At 44.4% G+C, this 24,108-nt stretch overlaps 2 protein-coding genes across 2 annotated transcripts; both read right to left on the reverse strand.

Annotated features, from left to right (window-relative positions):
* Positions 1–299: 299 nt before the first annotated feature.
* Positions 300–2,534, reverse strand: LOC136529197 (hydroxycinnamoyltransferase 4-like). Its single transcript, XM_066522290.1, has one exon. The coding sequence runs from the start codon at positions 2,297–2,299 to the stop codon at positions 1,001–1,003; it is 1,299 nt and encodes a 432-aa protein (XP_066378387.1). The 5' UTR covers positions 2,300–2,534; the 3' UTR covers positions 300–1,000.
* A 7,432-nt stretch (positions 2,535–9,966) lies between these two features.
* On the reverse strand, positions 9,967–15,023 carry LOC136525774 (uncharacterized). The gene is made up of 5 exons (XM_066518645.1): positions 14,935–15,023; positions 10,995–11,028; positions 10,804–10,908; positions 10,688–10,722; positions 9,967–10,272 (listed from the first exon to the last, which is right to left on the reverse strand). The coding sequence occupies exons 1-5, from the start codon at positions 15,021–15,023 to the stop codon at positions 10,173–10,175; spliced, it is 363 nt and encodes a 120-aa protein (XP_066374742.1). The 3' UTR covers positions 9,967–10,172.
* Positions 15,024–24,108: the final 9,085 nt, after the last annotated feature.

Below are 24,108 nucleotides of genomic sequence, written 5' to 3' on the forward strand. Positions count from 1 at the left end.
AGGACGCGTACATCTGTCCATCTATCCATTAGCTACCAAACGAACAATGAGCCAAAAGGCAGCACCACAGAAATACAGGTGATTGCTCCCTGCCTTGGCGTGTCTGTGCTATCATTTTTCTCCTAATTAAATTACTACTCTTTCCACGTTCTAATTTATAAATTATTCTACATTTTCTAGATACATAACTTTTAGTATGTATTCTAACATCATGTATATATCTCTAGGCTATGCACCTAAAAAAATCAGAACTGACTTACGGTATGAAACAGAGGGAGTACATGGTTATATAGAAGTTCTGAAAAGGTAGTAATACAGTAATGCACTAGAACCCTGCAAAGCGAATTCAGGCGCTTTTGTGTATACTACTAGACGACCAGATGTTTGGAATGCTGACGTGTCTAGGGAGGGCTTTCTATCTACAAATCAGTCAATCACTATTGGGTGGATAGTAGTCAATCTGGACTAGATACAAGTAATCAGCTGTGTTTGTATCTGATCGATGCGTGATGTTGATTCCATCCGATGTCTTTTTGTTTGCGGCGGCTGTGGTGATAAAATGATGGGATGGCGAAAATAAGCATTATCTTCTGTCATATTTGACAAAAGCTGTTCTTGTACACTTTTTTCTCAGCTTCCCAATGATTTGCTGCTAATAAGTTACTGAAAGGAGTGACTTGACAGGGTTGATCAACGCGCGTTCCGCTGCAAATTAACAAACAGATACGTGCGTTACATTGCATGCTTTGATTCATGCCAAATTAAAACGTGATGATGTGACATGATCGAGCTTATGATAATGACTCTATCTCCAACAACCGACGACCGACAAGTCACCTGAGGTAATAGAGACAACGGTGGTACGGTAGGTATCTGCTGGTCCGGCTGGTGTGTACTATCACCTGAGGTAATAGACACACCAGCACATACACCAGTACGTAGTACGACGCATGCACACGGTTACGTTGGCGAAGGCGTGCTATCTTCTTCATCGTCATCATCATATCGTGTGGAGACGAGCCACCTCCTCTGCGAACACCTTCCTGAACTCGGGCATGCTCTCGGGCTCCAGCGACAGCGCGAGCGCGACGGCGCCCTCCTTCCCGGGCGCCTGCATCACGTACACGAAGCCGCTGTAGTACATGAGGGCGGGGCCCATGAACACGGGCGCGCCCCACCCGAAGTCGGAGTCGTGCAGCGACATCCCCATCCAGCTGATGGCGCGGAGGTGCGCGCGCGAGATGCCGCTCCGGGGCAGGTTCATGGCGTCCACGCCCTCCAGGTAGTCCACCAGCGACCGCGCGTAGTCGTCGCCCTGGCTCGTTGCCGCCAGCGCGCGCCGCGCCGCGTACCCCACGGGGTTGCCCACCACCTCCCCGACCGTGGCCAGCGCCGACGTGCGGATCACCGCGTTGCCGAAGTACCCCGGGGGCAGAGGCGGCGCCAGGCGCGCGCGCATGTCCACCATGGAGAAGAGCCGCGTCTCGGCGTTGGCGGGGAGCGACCGCGCGCGGCACGCGCACTGCCACACCAGCGCCACCACGGCGCGGAACGTGGAAGCGCCCGTGCACCGCGCCTTGAGCGCCGATACCTGGGATTCGCTCAGCGTGATGATGGCGCTCACGTAGGTGGAACCCGCGGCCACCGCGTGCTCCGGCGCCGGCTCGAGCTTGTACTCCGGGTGGTCGTACAACACCGCGCGCGTCGCCGAGGGACGCGCGCTCAGCAGCCTGTGGTCGAAGCACGGCGGCAGGGGCGCGTCGCCGCCACCGCCGCGGGCGATGCTCGCCCACGTCTCCACGAAGTGCGCGGCGCTCCTGGCGTCCACGACCGAGTGGTGCACGGCGAGGCCGAGCACGACGCCGCCGCAGCGCAGGCGGGTGACCTGCGCGAACAGCAGCGGGCACGGCGGGTTGGGCGCGGGTGTGGCGGGTACCAGAAGGTTCCGCATCTCGTCGCACGGCACGAACTCGTTCAGCAGCTCGTCCAGCGCGTACTCCGACCGCGCCGTCACGAACACCGCGCCCTCGCCCGTGCAGTCGATCTGGACGCGCCCGGTGGCGGCGTCGAGCCCGAGGCGGCCGGCCAGCGGGTAGAACGCCACCAGCGCCCGGGCGAGGCTGTCCTTGACGGCGTCGGCCTCGAAGAACTCCGGCTGGTTGTTCGTGCGGTAGAAGTAGACCGTGGGCGTGTACCCGCGGCGCGCCGCCAGGTCGAGGTTGGACAGCCAGACGGCGCCCGCCGGCGTCTCCTCGGCCGGGACGACCAGCTCCGTCGTCAACAGCTCCACCATTGCCATTTCTCGGCTAATACCCCGCGGCTCTTGCCTGACGACGGCGGTGGATTGTATTGTTTGCCCTAGCTAGAGCTAGCTAGCTATTGCTGCGGTGCGTGAGTGCTTCCTGGCGCTTCTGCGTTTCTCTTGTTCCGCTGCTCTGCAGTGATGGGGGTTGGGATGGTGGCTTCTGCGAGGGTTTATATATAGGAAGGGCTGAAGAAGCCGTCTACGGCCGCGGGGGTCGGGGGACGATGGACTGGATACGCTTGGGTTGGTGGCTGGGCGGCTGGCCGGGTATGTTACTTGTAGAAGTGCGCGCCAATTTCGCATGTGTAAAAAGTATGGGATTCTTGACTCGGTTGACTGCATCTGCATGCATGCTCCAAAGCGAATGGAGAACCAAGACCTGAAAGTGGTATATATGCTGGCACATATTTTCTTGTCTGGGGTCTGGGATGATGAGATGCTGTGAATTGTGAGGCACGCCAAGCAAAAAGACATATACTTCTCCTCAGTTCAAAATTATAGTTCACTTTGCTACCTTTCACTAAGGGAATCAGGAGGGGCACTCGGCAAAGCCTAAAAAACCCTCGGTAAAGGGTTTGTCGAGTGTCGACACTCGGCAAACGACACTCGGCGAATTTTAGTCGGCAAATAGACTTTGCCGAGTGTTTTTTGTCGGGCACTCGGCAAAGACTTCGCCGAGTGCCAAAAAAACACCCGGCAAAATAAAAATGCGAAAAACCCAAAAATAATAGCAAAAAAACCCAATTTTTTTTTCGGGGGAGGCCACCACCGGCCAGCGCGCGCCCGCCTCCATTGAAGTCGCTGCATTTTTGCGCAAAATCCACGGCTAACGCGGCCAGCGGGATTCAAACTCACGACCTCTCCCTAACGTCTCTGCTGCTCTACCACTGCACTACACTATCACTTATGTCTTGATTCCGTTATCTATCCTCATATATTATACTAAACCGAGAGTAAATTGCTTGTTTAAGGCCCTAAACGAATTCAAATCAAAAAGTGGTCAACTATAAAGTTTCATAACTTTTCGAGATCTACAATTTTCATTTAGGAAGTTTTTCCATCCGAGGTCGTTTGAAAAATTCGAATTTCAAATTTGAGAGATTCAAACGTAGTTTTGCATGATAAGATGATTTCAAATCAAAAAGTTGTCAACTACATAGTTTCATAACTTTTGGAGATCTACAATTTTCATTTAGGAAGTTTTTCCATCCGAGGTCTTTTGAAAAATTCAAATTTTAAAATTTTCAAATTCAAACGTTGTTTTTGCATGACAAAATGATTTCAAATCAAAATGTTGCCAACTATAAAATTTCATAACTTCTCAAGATCTACAAAGTTTATTTTGGTCATTTGTTCATCCGACATAGTAGTAGTAACATTGTTCACAAATCTTATATATCTCTCTTCTACTTTGATGAAACTAATATGAGAGATGTAGATTTTATGAACAACGTTATTGTCGCTTTATCAAATGAAGAAATGACCAAAATAAACTTTGTAGATCTTGAGAAGTTATACAACTTTGTAGATGAAACTGAGAGCATTTTGCCATGTAACGAAAAAAACACTCGGCAAAATACATCTTTACCGAGTGCCAGAAAAAAGGCACTCGGCAAAGACGAATTTTGTCGAGTGTATTTTATTTGGCACTCGGCAAAGACCGTCTTTGCCGAGTGTAGTCTTTGCCGAGTGCCCGACAAAATACACTCGGCAAAGCCTCCGGCACTCGGCAAAGTGCCGGTTTCCGGTAGTGTTTGTTTGAAGTCACACATCTCTAACCTTGATTGAGTTTATAGTAAAATGCACAACATCATATATTAGTTTTATTAAAATCTTCATATTAGATATGTCTTGCTAGTGCATTCAGTTGAACTTGTGGACGCTTAAATCTTCATGGACAGGCAGTAAAACATTGATTCCTTTTCGTTGATCATATACACTTGTGTGGAGATTGTTGTACATGGGGTGAGAAAATATAAGGGCCTGTTTGGTTTGTTCTCCACCGCTGCGCTTCCAAGCGTCCGATTTTGCACGTCTGGGCCAGGATCAGATGCCTGGTACGGTGGTAGGGCACGAACCAAACAGGCCTAAAGTTTCGATAAGAAACGGAGAGAACCTTTGTATCATGCTACATTCGTATATGTATGATTGCATAGATTAGTGTCTGAACTAGATTATATGTTCGGTGATTGAGGTTCAATTCTTGACAAGGTTTTGTTCGTCCGCATGACTCATTTAGTTGTTTTCTATGATATTTTGATGTTATGTGATTTTTTGTCTAATTTGAGCAAAATAATGTTGCTAGTTAGTATATATATTTGAGACTTCACTTATTTTTTGCTAGAGTTCAAATCTTTGTGTTCTATTGCACAGTTTAGTTAAAGACATCAGGAATGCGATGGGTAGTGTTAGAGGGATCTCGCACTAGGACAGGTAGGGCTCGAGCTCCTCTATGATCATTTAAATAGTGGAGACCCTCTTAATTCCTACAAATTTGCAACCATTGAAGATTGAAAGGATGAGAGAAGACGATGAGAGAAAACCTCTCTAGTAGTCGTTCCTCGATCCACTCCTGAGTAGTGTAGTTATAAGGTCTAATCTACAATAAGGAAAGCTTGCACGGTTTCCCTGTGGTTTGAGTTGCCAGTTCATTGAGTTGAACTTGTGTGGACGTTAAAATCTTCATGAACATGCAGTAAAATATTGATTCTTTTTCGTGGATCATATACACTTGTGTGAAGACTGTTGTACACCGGATGACAAGAAAAGGGCATGTTTGGTTTCCTCCCCCCGAGCTGCCTGGCCCACGCCTCTGATTTTGAGCGCCTAGGCCAGGATCAGATGCCCGGTGGCAATGCGCGAGCCAAACGAGCCCAAAGTTTCCATAAGAAACTGAGAGGGCCTTTGTATCGTGCTGCATTCATATGTATGGTTACATCTAGATTAGTGTCTGAACTAGATTATACATTTGGCGATTGAGGTTTTGTTCTGCCTCATGGCTCATTTAGTCACACTACTACACAAAAGATTATGCGCAGCGTTGCATTTTTGCACTCGGTGGCGGTCACCTATTTTCGCCCGCTGCGGTAAATGCCACGATTTACCGCGGCGGGCATTTTTTATTTACCGTGGCGGGCACTTTTGCCCGTCACGGTAAATCGATTTGCCGTAGCGGGCGTCTTAAGATGCCCGCCATGGAAAATATGTATTTTCCGTGGCGGGCATCCTATAATGCCCGCCACGGTAAATGGCCGAGGCCCAACAGGCCCAGGGCGAGGCCCAATAACTGGTCTCCATATAAAATGAGCACGTTAGGAGTTTAGGGTTTCAGTTCACTCACTCCTCTCCACCGATAGCGCCGCAGTCACTCCTCTCCTGTCGCGAGCCTCTCTCCTCCCGTCTCCTCCCGTCACCATCTCCTTCCACTGCATATCCACCAGCACGGCGCTCTCCCTCCCTCTCTTCTCTCCCACCGATCCCTCCCTCTCCCTCCTCTCTCTCTCTTCCGATCCTCTAGCACAGGGCGCGGGGCGTTGAGCGTGGTGGCTCGTGGGACGGCAACGATGAGCCCGTCCTGAGGCGGATCTGGCCGGTGACGGCGCGCAGTGACCGGATCCGGCCGGTGACGACGTCCCGAGGCGGATCCGGTCAGTGGTGGTGCGCGGTGGCCGGATCCGCCGGGCGAGGACGGTTCTGCGCGGCGGCCTCCCTCCACCACGGCCACGACGCCGGGATCCACCACAGCCACGACGTAGGGACCTCCACCACGGCGGGCGAGGACGCGTCGGCGCGACGGCCTCCCTCCACCACGGCAGGATCTCCACCACAGCCACGACGCCGGGATCCACCACGGCCACGACGCTGGGACCTCCACCACCGCGGGCGAGGACGCGTCGGCGCGGCGGCCTCCCTCCACCACGGCGCGGCGGGATCCGCAAGGAGGCGTCGGCGTGGTCCCCTGCGAGCGACTGGCGAGGTGGTGGCGGCCCTGCAGTGGCGTCGGCGTGTCCAGCCGGCTTCTCCAGAGACGCTGGGGCCTGGCCGGCTACTCCTCTTCTCCCTCCCCGAGCGGAACAGATCTGCAGCCGTGGGAAGCCCGGATCTGTCGCCGGTGGGCTCGCCAGTGGGCTCGAGAACGGGCTCGCCGGCGGGCTCCTGGTTTTTTTTGTTTTTTTAAATGATTAACCGCAGCGGGCATCCTAACGTGCCCGCCGTGGTAAAAGTATATTTACCGCGGCGGGCACGTTACACCGCCCGCCGCGGTAAATCGGTTAACCGTGGCGGGCAAGGCCGCCCGCCGCGGTTAAGCCACGATTTTACCGTGGCCTCTAGGCCGCGGTGGACGGCTTTGCCCGCCGCGGAAAACCGAAAACGTCCGCCTCCAGTAAAGTTTGTGTAGTAGTGTCATTTTCTATGATATTTTGATGTTATGTGTGATTTTTTATGACAAGCTTGGAAGAGTTCAACCGGTGAGCTGGAACAGCGTGGGGAGGAGATAAAGGAAGGGATGGGAATAGTGAGTGGGTCCTACACATACAATAAAATGGTATTCAAAATAGAAAAAGAGACTAGATTACTGTATGGTTTGCCTATTATACTAATATGTTGCTATACTTGGCTTGACTGATAGCCAAGCTTATTAAATTTGCTCTAACTAGTGTGGTGGTGGAGTTGCGAAGAAGTGAGTGTGTGGTTCCAACAACCAGGATTAGTGCACGGATTTCGAAATAGATAAATAACCTTGTGCATGCATCCTTGGGTTGGTGCAGGAAATAAATATAATACCTACTTATTAAAAAGGAGATACCCTGGCAAATACTCAAGTTCACTGCCCGCGTTTTTATCGTCTGGAAGTCTAAAAAAGGTATATATGCCTGCTGGGCTACGAGTAAATGTCATGGCTGCATATAGCTTTACGATGACCATTCATTTTCCAAAGGAAACGACATCGCATTTACCACGGGGTTCTTCTCTAGTCTACTAGTCAAAAAGATGGGCCACAGAGTTAGCACTTCATCGTAAAAAAAGAAAACAAAAGAAGCGTATCCTGCAACAGGCGATGATCACCGGTCAATATTGGTCCAAAGATGGTTGGTGGCAGGGCTCCACAAAATACTAGCATCGCTCGACTCGTGTCCGGCTCGACTCGGTTCAACTCGGCTCGTTTTAACTTTTTCACGAGCTGAGCTGAAAGTCTAGTTCATTGTTTTAACGAGCCAGCTCGAGTCAGCTCAAACGAGCTGAGGCCTATCAGCCTACGATCATGAATCCAGAAGATGATGATGCTGACCTAGAAGTATACACCTATTCCATTGATATATAATCCTTATTTTCAGGTGTTTCATATGAATTTTGATTTTATAATTGTTGTGGTACTTAAATGTTGATTTATGGATTGTTTTCTAGAAAGAAGATGATGATGCTGACATTGAATTTGTGGACTTTCCTAAATCTGTGGTGGCAAGCAACTAGTAAGTATACTAGAATTGCATGGATCATGAATGGACCAGCTATGTTGCATGGTTGATACTTTTGTTGAACCTGATATGTATTAATCATGTATGGTTGCATAATGGTGGACATCATCTTCTGAAATTATTATGACATGAACATTATAAACATGTGTGTCATATTTTTTTAGTAGCCCATGAGCTAAACGAGCTAGCTCGAGCTCGCTAACAAGCCAAGCTAAGCTATCTCTCTAGCTAGTAATATTAACGAGCCGAGCCGAGCGGGCTCGTTAGCTTAACAAAGCAGCTCGAGCTAGACCAAGGCGAGCCAAGCCGGCTTGATATCTAGCCCTAGTTGGTGGATAGACGAACCAATACCAGTGAGAAAGTGCCGAGCGGCTTGCAAGCAGGCCAAAAAATGACTCAGTCCTGCTCCTTATTTCTCCGACCCGGCCGAATCCAACTTTGCAAGGTAAAGAATGCATCAAACGGTTTTGACACGGTTCTTATAATTTTTTTTTGCGAGATCCATTTACAGACGCAGACGCTTACATATACAAACACCCACCCACCCATGTAAACACACATATGCACACTATTTGTCTATGAGCATCTCCGAAAAACTGAGTTAGATCAACAAATCTCGAGATCGACGAAGTCATCGTGCACAAATTTCTTGCATCACGAAGAAGCCCTAATTGGACACAGAAACACACGACACGTAATACACGGATTGTTTTTGTCGTCATGGCAAATGAAATGTCCACTAAGCCTCGAGATCGATCTACAGGTAGTATAATAGTACGTGTGATGGAGCAAGTGGTACGACCGTTGAGCGCTGGACGACATTTAGTAATTAGGACACTACAGAGCGCTGGACTACTATACGGGAATACGGGATCGTTGTACCTACCCCCGGAGCTCCGGCTACCCGACGCAAGCAAGGTACACGTAGAGAAGTGGTCGCAATTTTTTTTACTGGAAACGTTACAAATTTTATTTCGCTTGCCGACCGATGCAAGGAACGTAGAATTAAGAACAAGATCACCTGGTTGGTGGCCGGTAGCAATGGGGAAGGTTACACACACACACACACACACACTACGCGTCGATCAATTGCATGCTGCACGCTAAACTACTGTTCCTACCGCTCCTGTGCACAAATTTGTGAACCGACAGTTGATGATTAGCTAGGTTATTACTCCTTGTGGTGTAACTTACCTAACTGTCATCAGTATGGATATATAAAGGGGTGAATAGGAAGACCATTTCTCTCTGGCCAAGGGCAAAGCTATATTGAGCAAAGTAGGTGCGGCCGCATGCATCCACACAAAGATAAAAAAAAATAGTGATACGAGGTAAATTTTTCATCATATTTGTTCCTTGCATTGCTACCATTTTATAGAACTTTGCACTGATAAGACAAGTGCATATCCTCGTATATTTGCTCTGACTCCGTCCCTGTCTCTACCCATATGAACTTTCCAAGTTAAATCATGCACATCAAGCTGTTTAAATACTAAATGGACAGTAAGACACAACACCCGATATGCGCGTATCATATCGGGTTTGTGAAGGCATGCATGTAAAATGCCACCCCGAATCCTCGACATCCATAGTATATCATATAGGAGTAGATTAGATTTAACAAGTGGTACTGCTGAGCGCTTGACATTTAGGACCAGGAGAGGAGTCAAATAGAATTGTGCCTACCCTACGCAAGGTACACGCAGAAGGTGCTTGCTATTCTTTACTGAAATTTTATTTTGCTTTGCCAGGTGATGCAAGGAACGTAAAAGAATATATAAGATCACCTGGCTGGTAGCAATCACTACGTACAAAAACGTTTTTCGGGGCGGCTGGTAATCGTTTGTAGGGGCGGTTTTGCCAGCCGCCCCTATGAAAGGGTGGCTACAAATCATGCATTTGTAGGGGCGGTTCCTAGACTGTCCCTACAAATCAATTTATAGGGGTGATTGGTACTGTAGCCGCCCCTACAAATCAATTTATAGGGACGGTCTGGGAACACCAGCCGCCCCTACAAATCGATTTGTAGGGGCGGCTACAGTACCAACCGCCCCTACAAATTATTTTTCTATAAAAAAATTTTACAATTCAAATTCGACAGAAGGGCTGCTTAGCATACAGTTATTCATCTTAGCACTTTCACAAAGACATGAAAGACATGAAAATGATACTGAGATACATGGATGATTTTTCCTTTTTGATATCATAGTGCTTAGCATACAGTTGGTATGATATTCCAGGAAGTATCACAATATAAACTTTGGTGATATTCATGGATTACAGAACAAGTGAACACACAATAAATTTACAGAACAAGTGAACACACAATATAAACTTTGATGTTATAATTAAGACTTCGCAGGGACATATGTAATCCCTGGCTCCTATACTTACTGTTGTTGTTGCTGCTGTGGTGGTGGAGCTTGAAACCTTTGTGGTTGCCGCTCAAACTCTTGCTGTTGAAGTGCTATAGCTAGCTCCAGATCAGAGCTGCAAGCATAGGAGGGCCAATGTGGTAGCGTTAGAATTTAGATAACACATCCAAAGTGACTCAGGAGTGCACATCTATGATGATTCAGCACGTTGAGCACATTCAAAATCACAGTAAGGCATATATTGGTCATTCAAGTACATGCTAAGCCGATAGTCCAATACACAATGACAGAAAAACCATCAAATAGTCGAAGTTCAAGAAAGTTATTGCGCTTGGTTAAGAGCAACAATCAACAGATCAGAAAAGAAACTATAGCTTCAACTAGCATATCATTTATAGCCCTACTGACGGACATTTTCTGCATAGTACCATTCATACAAGATTCACATGGTTGCTGAAATCCAAACTAGGAATGTTGTATACACACACAACAATAAAGCACATTGAGAAAAACAGGTAGGAAGAGCATGCTTTCTAGAAGTGTTGTCAAATTGAGCAAGATAATCCTGTGAACAAAGATAAATTTGAACTAGTTAACATTAATGTACCTAATAACAACTACAACAGTTTATTGATGTTATACATACAACAGTACTCATCATAGCTTGCTGTTCATTCCATGAATCATTTCTTGGAGTTTCAGCCTTAAAGGGTGTGAAGTTGCTGGTAAGAAAAACCCCATCTCCATTCACCTAATGATTGTCAGTTGAGAATGAAAAAGATCAGTAAATATTTTGATCTCAAGCGAGAATTAAAATAATCACAGGAGTTAACATACCTCATCCAACCTTTGCCATACCAAATCAGCTCCCCTGAAAATAAATCAATTTAAGTGTGAAGCGAAATATAGTAATTCTTGCATTGTACAAAGAGATTCATGCATGTACAAAAGTCAATAACAAAAAAAAAATCTCACATTGATGTTCTGTGGCCTTGTCATCCACGGAAGGGCTGCTTTCCCCAGTCTTGTCAGTCTGCTCAGCAAGAACCACCTCCCCCTCATACTAATCTACTATAGTCCAACACTCCAACTCCAATCCGATACAACCAAGCAAATCAAAACGTAAATAAAATGAATGTTAAATTTACATGTAAAAAAGGAATGTCACTTTTTAAAAATCATAAAAGGGGTTTTTTACGACCCTATAAACAATTGGATCCCTCCCAATATTAGGACCGATTTTGTTTCCTAACCCTGAGAGCAAGCCAAAGAAGCATTCCTCAACTGCCAATGTTAACATGTTCCTCAACAATTTAATATTTTGGCAAATAAATTGGCAAGAATCCATTGACAAAAAGAATTCACATAACAAAATCAGTAGTTTCTTTATCTAAGCAGGCAATACGTCCTCAGAAACTAGAAGCGTGTGTGCCTAGTATATATAGTTCCAGCAATGATAGTATTCTAACTAGCATATTGCTACAAGAGTGTGAAGCTCTGCATACTTACCAAGTGGCACTTTAAGCCCCTCTGAAACAGCATCCCTTATAGGGCTAGGAAGTTGTTGTAGAGCTCCTCTATGATCATTTAAATAGTGGAGACCCTCTTAATTCCTACAAATTTGCAACCATTGAGGATTGAAAGGATGAGAGAAGACGACGAGAGAAAGCCTCTCTAGTAGCCGTTCCTCGATCCACTCCTGAGTAGTGTAGTTATAAGGTCTACAATAAGGAAAGCTTAAGAAAAGCTATTGGAAACCAAAAGAGCTTGGTGGCTGTGACCAAAACTTGCACGGAAAATTTTGTTTCCTCGATGTTAGATGTTTTTTTTTTGGGTTGCTACTTGATAGGGATATCCACCATAAGAGCAAGTATAATAATACACCTCAGCAAATGTCTAGGTTCAGGAGAAAGAAGCTACTTGTTGTGAATTCCAGTGCCGAGAGCTTGCACGGTTCCCTGTGGTTTGAGTTGCCAGTGCATTGAGTTGAACTTGTGGACGTTAAAATCTTCATGAACATGCAGTAAAATATTGATTCTTTTTCGTGGATCATATACACTTGTGTGAAGACTGTTATACACCGGATGAGAAGAAAAGGGCAGGGATGGGAAGAGTGAGTGGGTCCTACACATATAATAAAATGGTATTCAGAACAGGAAAAGAGACTAGATTACTGTATGGTTTGTCTATTATACTAATATGCTGCTATACTTGGCTTGACTGATAGCTGCGGGCTGGCCTGAATATACTATGTATGAACAACTTATCACTGCAACTTCTTATCATAACTTTTTACGTGACAACTTGTCATACAACTTCTTATCACTGCAACTTCTTATCATAACTTCTTAGAAAGTTACACAATTATACTCATCACTTTTTACGTGACAACTTATCACTGCAACTTCTTATCATAACTTTTTTGAACTTTTTCAAAAAATTATTTCCGCAATTTTCTAAATTTAAAAAGTTACAAAGTTATACTCACGGAACTTTTATGCATAACTTTTCACGGAACAAATTATCACAACAACTTCTCATCATAACTTTTTTTACTTTCCTTTTTTAGGAAAAAATTATTTCCACAACTTTATTTTTTTAGGAAGTTACATAGTTATATTCATAACTTATGTGCATAACTTTTTACGAGACAACTTGTCATACAACTTCTCAGTCTAAAGACAAGAAAATGGTTAGATTAATATGAAAACACAAGAAACAAAGAAAAAGAAAAACAAGAAAAGAAAACAAGCAATGAGAAAAGGAAAGAAGGAATAAAATGAAACAAGACAAAAAGTGAGAAAACCACTGGCGGATGAAACTTCGCTAAATCAAATTTATAATAGAAAGTATAGAGGACGTTGAGAGAACATGTCAGATGTTCCGTCCACTTGCCTAGTACGACCCACCATGTGATTAGTGACTAACGTCGTCGTCCCGCGTATAGAAAGTGTTCACTCGTTTGAAACCGAGCGAATGACCGTGGAAATGGAATTGGGCATTTATTAGGACTAAGAGTCAAAAAAGTAACCGTATAAGAAAACAAGATGGCCTGCATGGTAGCAATGCTAGGTCAACAAAAAAAAATTACACATGCTTATTATATGTGTTTCATGTTCGTCTGAATTATTCAAACGCATGAGTAGTACTAGTGGTGAGTGAAATGTTCTTTAATCTCTTTCTTTCTTTCACTGAATCTTGGCTGGAAGCTGCGGGCTGGCCTGAATATACTATGTATGAACATGTCGTTTGGCGTCGATGGGAGCGTTATTAAAACAAGAGGGGTTTAACATGTGTGGTTTCGGTTCCACTGACCTGCATAAAAAAAATTGTGTGCGATGTGCTTCCGAGAAATGGTGGGACAATGTTTGGTGTGGGAACGAAGACAACAGCGGCAAAAGCAAGAGTTTTTTAGATGGACGATGATACTCTGTTGTACATGTACCATACCTCCGACCCATCCAAAAAAAAAAAATTCTAACTTTATCCTTAGTTAAACTATTCTAAATTTAACCAAATAACATATATAACTCCAAATAGGAATATTATCATAAATATTTGTAGTTTTTTTATATATAATTTTTTTTCAATTTGAGATTAGTTGACCTATGATTATATGCTAGAGTTTAGATTCTTTTCGAACAGAGATACAGTAGTATTTAGTATATATATGGTGTTCGGATGATTTTTCAGTTGCCTAGAAAATAGTAACCCCATTTTTTTCCAGCAAGGTGCTAACTATTGCGACAGTGAAATAATGTAGAAATTTTACTATCCCACGGGTGATGCAACAATACGAATTGTGAAAAGCATATATATATATGCTCGACTCTACATAGGATTGGAACCGAAAGCAACACATTGGGTAACTTACTAACTACTCACATGTGCCTCTTTTTTAATTAGGTAGACAGAACTTCCAGAGCGGTTTTTAGAGTGAACCTAGGGAAGAGCTCTATCAAATAATTTTTTTTGACTCGTCAAATAATTTTTTTAATAACGAAGTGATTATATGATAGTTTTGTGAATTGATTATATACCATGAACTAGAGACACAGCTTAACATATTATATTTAGATACACATGGCTAGTTACTAGTTGGATTAAAAATTAGACTAAATTAGTTATCATTGGCAAGCTAGTTGGTAGTTGAAGGCTTGTCCAAAAAAAAATTGGCTTACCTATACTATTAGCTCTCCTATTTGGATGTAATAGAACTAATTTAGACTAGTTTTTAACTAGCTACTAATCAGGCATTGGATCCAAACAGGACCTAACTTCTCATATGATTCATCGCCCTATATTTAATTAATTCTAATCATGAAATTAAAAAGTTCCAAACTTGACTAACAGTAGCTCCAACATGTAGCTTATGAAATTACGAAGCTAACGCAATTTGAATGGATCAATTCGGAGTTAAAACGACAATTCTATAAGCGAAACAGTTCGAATGACATTTCTGTAAATACTGAAAGCGTACTGTAGACTAAACCAGTGAACTATACGCTTTCAAAACGAGAATGCGTACTCGAGGAAATACGCTAAGGATGGCGGGTTCTATTACGCGAAAACAGGAGGGCTCTTTAGCAATTTGACCCACGAAGGGGTATCGGCCAACGATGGCCGTCGGATTAGAAATGGACGGTCAGCAACGGATCTGGGGGAAGAGAAGAAATCCGGCCAAGCACAGTAACTCCGGCGGCGGCGCTCCATTGCCGGCGACAAGAAACACATCGGCGAGCTCGGTTCGGTGGCTACGGGCCACGGTTCGAAGAACCGAGGGCACCGGGAGTTAGCTGGGGAGAAGGGGTACTCGCCCAGGCCATCACGACGGCCGGAGGAGTGAGCCAAGGCGGCGGACGCCATGGCCGGCGGCCAAAGCTCGCGGACGCTTGCGAATAGGGCCCCAAACGGCAACGAAATACCAAATTGAAAGCACAGGGGAAGGAGGGAAGCATGGCGGAGCTCACCGCGACTTCAAACGGGGACGAGCGCGACTCGGGGACGGCGTTCCGCGGACGGCGAGGACGGTGGTCGGCGGGGCTCTTTCGTGCGGCGGTTGCGGCCTTCCTCGGTGCTTGGCAAGCGCGAAAACGAGAACGGGGGGCAGCAGGGGGCGCGCGGGGGCTCGACTGCTTTTAGTAGAGGCAGGGGAGCGGGGGCGCTCCCACGACGCGAGGATCGTGCGCGGAACGGTTGCGGCATGGACTCGGGCGCAGGCGCGGGACGCGTGGAGGTGGGGGAAGGCTCTGACGGCCGGGGCCAAGCGATCAGCGGCTGGGCGCGGGGCGAAGGCGCGCGGCGACGGCAGTTGCCCGAGCTGGGCTGGCGGGGCTGACGCGGCAGTTGCTGGGCCGCGCGTAGCTGGGCCGGCGCGGAGCGCGCGGCTGGGCTGGCGCGTAGCTGGGCCGAGCGGAAAAAGGGGAGGCGAGCTGGGCTGGGGCTGGTGCTGGGCCGCGGAAAGAAAGGCCTGCGGGCCGAAACTGAGGAAGGGAGGGAATGGAAGGAAATTTCCTTTTTCTTTTTATAAATAAAATTTTCAAACTCATTTTCAAAAGGTTTTTAAAATCTTTTAGCATTTGAACAAAACCACCCGTCACAGAAATAAATATGCAATAGCATGAATGCATCAACATGTTTCTATTCTTGTATTTTCTTTTAATTTCATAAAAGAAATATTATTTCCTAATTTGAATTGCACGTATAATTGCATATTTAAATCAAATTTACTATTTTAAAAAGAATTCAAATTTTAGGGTGTTACACGCCACTAGCTCCAATAAACTTCATCGAGCCAACTTAGTCAAAGCAACCCAACTAGCACTTAAAACCCAGAAAGTACTAGGTTGAGAAACCCATAAAGTAGTAGGTTGAGGGGAGAAGAAGTGTGGGTAAGTGGGGCTTCTTCAAAGGGTGCGTACTGATTCTTCAAAGGTGCGTACTGATAGAGTTGAGCAAAGGCAGTACTGATAGAGTAGAGACGAGAAAAGTCAATCGAGAAATCATAGGACTGGCTAGAGAGAGGGAATCCAGACAACAGGGCTAGGGTTTGGGGGAGAGTAGAAAGAAGTCATAGGCAAGTCACAGATGGGCTTGAATACTAAATAAAGAACGAGTATACATTCATTTCACCATAGTGGAAATATAACTCACTACTTACTAAACAAAAAACTGCTTAAATTCATTCTAAACCTTTCGTTCACCGAAGAAACTCTTCAATTAAGCTTTAGTTCGCTGTTGTACGAGAAAGCCTCTCTTCGCTTGCCGCCTGCTGCTATTTCAACTACTTCGGGCTTTCTACCCTCCTTTCTACTCTGCCTTTTTAGGCTAGGACAGTGCGTATGCTATCCGGACATTTCTACCTACTCAGCTCTTTAAGAAGCCTCGTCGCTTATAGTAAACTTTCTTCAAAAAACCCTTGTTTACCTGCTTTACAAGGAGTTCGGGTTTGATATCTTTGATTTTATTATTCCATTCTCTCAATTCTTTCTCCTCTAGGGTTTGAGGGGCTATAATCTTAAAGCAGAGATCAAGAAATGTCTCGTTTATACCTTCAGGCTTATAGTTCTTTTCCCAAACTCTAGGATGCGTGTAGAGCTCCTTAATCTGTAATAAATATTGCATCTGCTCTGGAGTGAATTTATCTGATCCTAACTCTAAAGCGTGTGCGATGATATTATCATAAACGAATTTGTTAATAAAGACCAGCGGATGGCCCATTTCTAAGAGAGCCTGCCTATAAAAATATGGCGTAAATTTAGAAAATTTTGGTGTAGTGATAAAATTATCATGCACGGTGTATATAGGAATATTCACGGTGTATATAGGAATATTTACGTCAGGATGTTCTCCCTCTTTCATGTTCTCATATTTAGGACCCGGATATTTAGGACCCAGACACTTAATAGCATCATCTCTCTCTTTTCATGAGTGTTAAGCCAATATTCAAAACGGAGAAGGATATCAACAAAATTGATGACGGTTAGTGAGTCCTTTTGATGGACGAAGTTAGCAAAGGTTGCTCTATTGCTCTTCCTATAATCCTTTTTATTCGTGGAAAGTGATAATGATACCTTAGCGACTTTTTCGTCTTTCTGCAGAAGTGGAACCCGGAGGCTTTCTTTCAGCAGATAATCTTGCTTTGTGGTCCAGTATTGAGTGGAATATATAACATTCTTGTTTATTATAGCCGCAACCCAGCTAATATCACAAATCAAACCCATAAGTTTTTTCATATTTGTATAGTTGACATCCCAGTAATGGTAACATAGTCTCGTAATATGTTTACAACCCTTCTCATCTATATGTTTACATTTCTTTTGCACATCCTTCTGTGCGCTAGTTGTTGTCTTACCGTAGACAAGTGGCATATATAATCGTTTAACTATATCACGATCGAAAGTCTCGTGAATTGTCCACATTGGTTTTAATTCTTCTGGACGCTTATATTATCCATCTATTATCTTTTCAAGAGGCAGTTGTTTTAAGAACATCAGCACCTTATCTCGTGAAACCTGCATTATTTTAGCTATATTCTCAGAATAGAGAGGCGTATAAACAAATGCTTTTAAACCATCGAGCATATGTTGATAAATATCACTTATTGAACCCTCTTCATTGGGAATTAGATTCGTTTGTTTTGCCATAGATGGATTCATCAAAAAGTAACTCATTAGTTGATAAGCACTTGCTGACGCATCTTGATTAATAGGTGTATTTAACATGACACCTTGATCATCATTGACGTTAGTTATAATACCAGCTAAGAACTGAAAGGGTTTTCTTGCAGAAGAAATACCTTTTCTATATAATTCCTCGGAGAAATTCTCTTGTGAATTATCTGAATCATTCCATTTCAAATGAGAGATCTCGGCGTTCCAATGAGAAAATGCATCGTTGTAGTTTTTGTATTTTTTATAATGAAAAGCAGTTGATACAGCGAAAGTCTTATATTCTTCACTAGTACGATCTATTTTCCCACTACATTCCATATCATCATATTCAGCAAAGAGGATGAGTGATCTCACTAAATCGCGTTCGTGGAAAGTTAAGGGGCTAAATCGGTAATTCCGTCCCCTCCAGTCTAGAAAAGCTGGCAAATAGAATTTATAACCCACAAAAGCTTCAGCTAGTTCTATTAACTGTTGTTGGTAGTGGGATTCCTGAATGTTTTTTACTAAAATCGATTTCAACTCTATTGTATCGTAATACTCTGCAATGTACCGAGCATGATCGTTGATAAAATCCGCTAGTTTACTTGTTGCATCTTTTCGATTTAGATTACCCAGATACTTAGGCAAGAGCCGGGTATACTTTTGTAAGGGCTAAGTACCAAAAGCAGGCAGCTATTGAGTAACTTGGTCGAGAAGACTCAACTAGCACCATAACATGGTCGTAACGACCCAACTTTTTTTCGCGAACAAGCTTAGATCATGCGTAAAAAGACCCAACTAACAACCCAAAATATGTTAACAACTGCCTAACAACTAAAGCCACAAGGGCACCACTCGACAAGCTATCGAACACCACTCACATAGCTGCCTGTAGAACTCGATGCACCACCATGGTCGAGCAAGAGCTGGATGGCAGAGCTAGAGAAGCCTACCGCATTCTTCCGAAAGGGAGATGACGCCAAAGGCGCCGCGACAACGCTAGCACAATAATATGGGGAATGTTTTCACCCGCAAACACAGCAAGACAAAAGGAGAGTGAAATGATCCCGATTTTCCACGAAGGGAAAATCCATAGACACGAATTATAATGTGATAGTCCAGGAGATCGAGCCATCACATTATCAAATAACAGTTGGTACCATAGTTCATACATGGCGGAAGTACAAGTTTACAAGGTATTACACCACTTGGTTACACAACTAAATACATCGTTATACTAGCGAAAACGCACACATGGCTTCATCAGAGTAGACGTGGCGCGTCGGTGGGTGAAGGCCCCTCCTTCACGGACTATAATCAGAGTCGACGTGGAGCGTCGACAGGTGAAGGCACCTCCTTCACGAGCAATCATCAGAGTAGGCGTAGAACAACAGCGGATGTAGACTTTATCGTCATCTCCTCAACCAAACTTGAGCGCAGGCACGAGACCATCTAATCCTTCTAATCTCTGTTGTCGTCATCGTCGATGACATCCAAAACCTGCAAGGGTAGAGCACCAATGCCTATGCTTTGTGGTAAGTGGAATGCAAGGGTAGAGCAAAAGGCCTATATATGGCTGTAGGTTTCCTATGCAAGTTCATCCATATTTTATAATAGTTCATCAAGTTTTAACCCATCTCATCCACACGTTCACCCATCCCATCACACACATCTTACCACACTCTCACTCTCTAGGCGGCAAGGATGACTCCCACTCGTACCTTGCCTCAACGGCCTAAGTCGAAAACCAACACCAAACCCAGTGGGGAGAAGAAGAAAGGACACCTCTCACTAATCAAGGGAAGCGTAGGTCATAGGAATGTCCATATCTGAGGACGCGGCTATATGTATAGATCGATCAACTCTACAGAGCGTGTACACCTAGAACCACAAGATCACCATCATCGATGGTGGCCACCGTCTAGGCTGATACCGGGCTACCTTCCAACCGGTGCAATGCCACCCTACCACTTAGCCCTAGGCCACCTCAGAGTCCACCGAAACATTGAGACTATGAGACGTAGTACCAGTCCCCCAGAGGTCACTACGCTGTCTTAGGAGGGTGTGGGTCCCATGCCCGTGCATCCCTACACTATCCGCTAACAACATAGTAGTAGTGGCACCGTCCTAGCTAGTCTGCATCTGTCCCCCACCCATTCAGGAACGAGTGACATGCACGTTGGGTCCTATGATCTGGTTCTCTCGACATACCAGTCCTTAGAGGGACCAGACATGATATCTTCTCAAAGAGGATAACCAACACCCCGTGCCTCGACGACACCTCCATCCTAGGGCTTCATCCCACAAAGACACTCCACCCCGAGACCTCCTCATCTCACATGTACCCGCCACAGGTACCTCTCGTAGGGAATGCTCTGGTCGCATCCTCCTGGCAAGACTTGTCCAAAGACTCGTCGTAGAATCATGTCCAATCGACTCAATCCTCACCACATACCCAAGACGCACGCCAAGATCTCCCCAAGTTGTTACCAGTTTTAGCGGCACCATGTGCCTTAGCCACTCACAAACAATCGTCCACCAAGCATCACATCACAGATATAATGCATAGTAGAAGCAAGTAGTAAGTAGTATGTGAGCGTCTATCCTAACAGTGGGCGTGCATGGGTAAAGGTTGTGTCAAGGTAAAGGCTTTCAAGCAATTCTACCATGCAACCTATCACGGATTATTAGCATGAAAGTAAAGCACTAGCAGCTACATTATTACATGTCTAATAGGATTCTATGAGGTTGGGTGGGACATGGTACCTATGGATTGGTCATATCTGAGATATTTAGTGTACTCGCAGTTGATCTCCCCAAAGTCCTGTTGCCATCCGCATTTCCTTCCTCCAACGGGTTCCAATCTGATCAACGCTATCCTCGGTGTAACTACCCTGATAGAGCGACAAGCAAGATAGAAAGCAATCAATACCCTAAAAAGGCAATAGGACACGGAAGGACAACTACACCAAAAGAACACCAATGGGAAAATGACTTAGCCCTCTCAGCGGATGTCCGATCCCTGGCCAAAAGAAACAGAAGTGGTTGTTTGCTAAGCACAAGCTTAAGTCTTCGCCTAGCCAGTACTTCCTGGGTTGATCGTGTCAACCTGTACGGCTTCAAAAAAAAAAATGGCATAGACCCTAGCTCGTCTTAGGCAAACACCACAGCTCACGGTCTTCCAATCCAGGGTCATGGAGATTGACGGGAATCGAAAAGAGCGGCTAAGGAAAGAAGGAATTAATAAAATGAAACAAGACAAAAAGTGAGAAAACCATTGGCGGATGAAACTTCGCTAAATCAAATTTATAATAGAAAGTATAGAGGACGTTGAGAGAACATGACAGATGTTCCGTCCACTTGCCTAGTTCGACCCACCATGTGATTAGTGACTAACGTCGTCCCGCGTATAGAAAGTGTTCACTCGTTTGAAACCGAGCGAATGACCGTGGAAATGGAATTCGGCATATTTAGGACTAAGAGTCAAAAAAAGTAACCGTATAAGAAAACAAGATGGCCTGCATGGTAGCAATGCGAGGTCAACAAAAAAATTACACATGCTTATTATATGTGTTTCATGTTCGTCAGAATTATTCAAACGCATGAGTAGTACTAGTGGTGAGTGAAATGTTCTTTAATCTCTTTCTTTCTTTTACTGAATCTTGGCCGGAAGCTGCGGGCTGGCCTGAATATACTATGTATGAACATGTCGTTTGGCGTCGATGGGAGCGTTATTAAAACAAGAGGGGTTAAAAAAAATTATGTGCGATGTGCTTCCGAGAAATGGTGGGACAATGTTTGGTGTGGGAACGAAGACAACAGCGGCAAAAGCAAGAGTTTTTTAGATGGACGATGATACTCTGTTGTACATGTACCATACCTCCGACCCATCCAAAAAAATATATATAATTCTAACTTTATCCTTAGTTAAACACTTAAACTATTCTAAATTTAACCAAATAACATATATATATAACTCCAAATAGGAATATTATCATAAATATTTGTAGTTTTTTATATACAATTTTTTTCAATTTGAGATTAGTTGACCTAGGATTATATGCTAGAGTTTAGATTCTTTTCGAACAGAGATATAGTAGTATTTAGTATATATATGGTGTTCGGATGATTTTTCAGTTGCCTAGAAAATAGTAACCCCATTTTTTTTCCAGCAAGGTGCTAACTATTGCGACAGTGAAATAATGTAGAAATTTTACTATCCCACGGGTGATGCAACAATAGGAATTGTGAAAGCATATATATATGCTCGACTCTACATAGGATTGGAACGGAAAGCAACACATTGGGTAACTTACTAAGTACTCTCATGTGCCTCTTTTTTAATTAGGTAGACAGAACTTCCAGAGCGGTTTTTAGAGTGAACCTAGGGAAGAGCTCTATCAAAAAAAAAATTGACTCGTCAAATAATTTTTTTAATAATGAAGTGATTATATGATAATTTTGTGAATTGATTATATACCATGTACTTGAGACATAGCTTAACATACTATATTTAGATACACATGGCTAGTTACTAGTTGGATTAAAAATTAGACTAAATTAGTTATCATTGGCAAGCTAGTTGGCTAACAACTAGTTGAAGACTTATTCAAAAAAAAATTGGCTTACCTATACTATTAGTTCTCCTATTTGGATGTACTAGAACTAATTTAGACTAGTTTTTAACTGGCTACTAATCAGGCATTGGATCCAAACAGGACGTAACTTCTCGTATGATTCGCTTTCTATGTAGTATAAGAATTATTCGCTACCAAATCACTTGTATACAAGAATCATCACTTTTTTTTCTGAAACGAACCGGGCAGTAAATTAAGAATCTGGAGAAGCAAGAGCTAGCTCAACCGAGTGCTAAAGTGCACCAAATTACTAAGAATCATAGTGCATTATTACCCCGCGATCCTGCGTCCGCAGTGAGTACTAAAGTGAAACGACGAATGCAGAGAATCAGAACCACATCACTCAAAGTGACCCACAGAATTTTTATATTTGTCAGAAAAGGAATCAGAACGTGTACTATACTGTAAGATGAAAAAAAAAGGCGATTAAAATTTGACAATCTAGTCTATAGTCATGTGCAGAACTTAAGGTCTGTTTGGCAGGGCTCCGGCTCATCGGAAAATGGCTCTGGCTCTGGCTCCGCTGAAGGAGCAGCTTCTCTGGAGGAGCTGAAGCCGTTTTGGAAAACGTTTGGCAAAACGGCTCCTTCGCACTAGACGACGTGAATCCACAGGAAGGAGCCGCGTAAAGCTCGTTTTTGAGGCTTCTCCTGCGCAGGTAAAAAATGGCTCCGGCTCTTGACCGGCTCTCCATACGGAGCTCTTTCCAAAATAGGTGTTTGACACAGCTCCTACAGGAGCCGGAGCTGAAACCCCTGCAGGAGCCCTGCCAAAGAGGCTCTTACAGTCTGTTCGGTTGGCTGGTTCGTATCGTTGCTGATTCATTTATATGAGAAAAAAGTACTACTAACTGGTTGATTGGAACAATGTCTATGTGAGGGGCTGGCCAGCCCAGCCAGCCAGCCCGCCCCAGCCGAATTCTAGCTTTGTCTCTCTTCGGCGTCATGGTTAGGTCGGTGTCTTGTTGTGACCGTGTCAGTCAGTCAATAGGCAACTTAATGCTAAAACTGTGTGCTGTCTCTACCTGGGCATCGTGTGGTCTACATCGCATTGGTTCTACCTGTTTCCCACGATCGCACACGTTACGTATTACGCGCCACGCCTAAAACTTTACACATTAGATTTAAATAAGACCTGAATTTTTTTATATTTGTCGGAAATGAAAAAAAACGATTAAAATTTGACCATCTAGTCTATAGTCATGTGCAGAACTAGCTAGTGCAGCGGGTCGTATTCTAGCTTTGTCTCTCTTCGGCATCATGGTTTTGGTTGGTGTCTTGTTGTGACCGTGTGAGTCGGTCAATATGCTAATTGTGTGCTGTCTCTACCTGGGCATCGTGTCGTGTGGTCTACATCGCATTGGCTCTACCTGTTTCCCACCATCACACACGTAATACGCGCCAAGCCGCACTGACCAGGCCAGCAGCCGGGCCGGCCCCGACCTGCCCGCACCAAACCGCATGGACTTGAGAGACGCAGTCACGCAGACGGCAGACCTTGGAATTTCGGTACACACGCGTAGACATAGCCTTTGTCTTGTTACAATTACAGCTCTCAGTGCATTCCAAAAATTTTAAGATAAGGAAATCCTCAAATGACGTAGGTACCCACAGGTTAATACCAATTAAGGTATTTTTTCTCAAATTATGGTTTTCTTTTCAA

Source organism: Miscanthus floridulus, chromosome 19 (assembly GCF_019320115.1).
Source record: "Miscanthus floridulus cultivar M001 chromosome 19, ASM1932011v1, whole genome shotgun sequence".
Classification (NCBI taxonomy): domain Eukaryota; kingdom Viridiplantae; phylum Streptophyta; class Magnoliopsida; order Poales; family Poaceae; genus Miscanthus; species Miscanthus floridulus.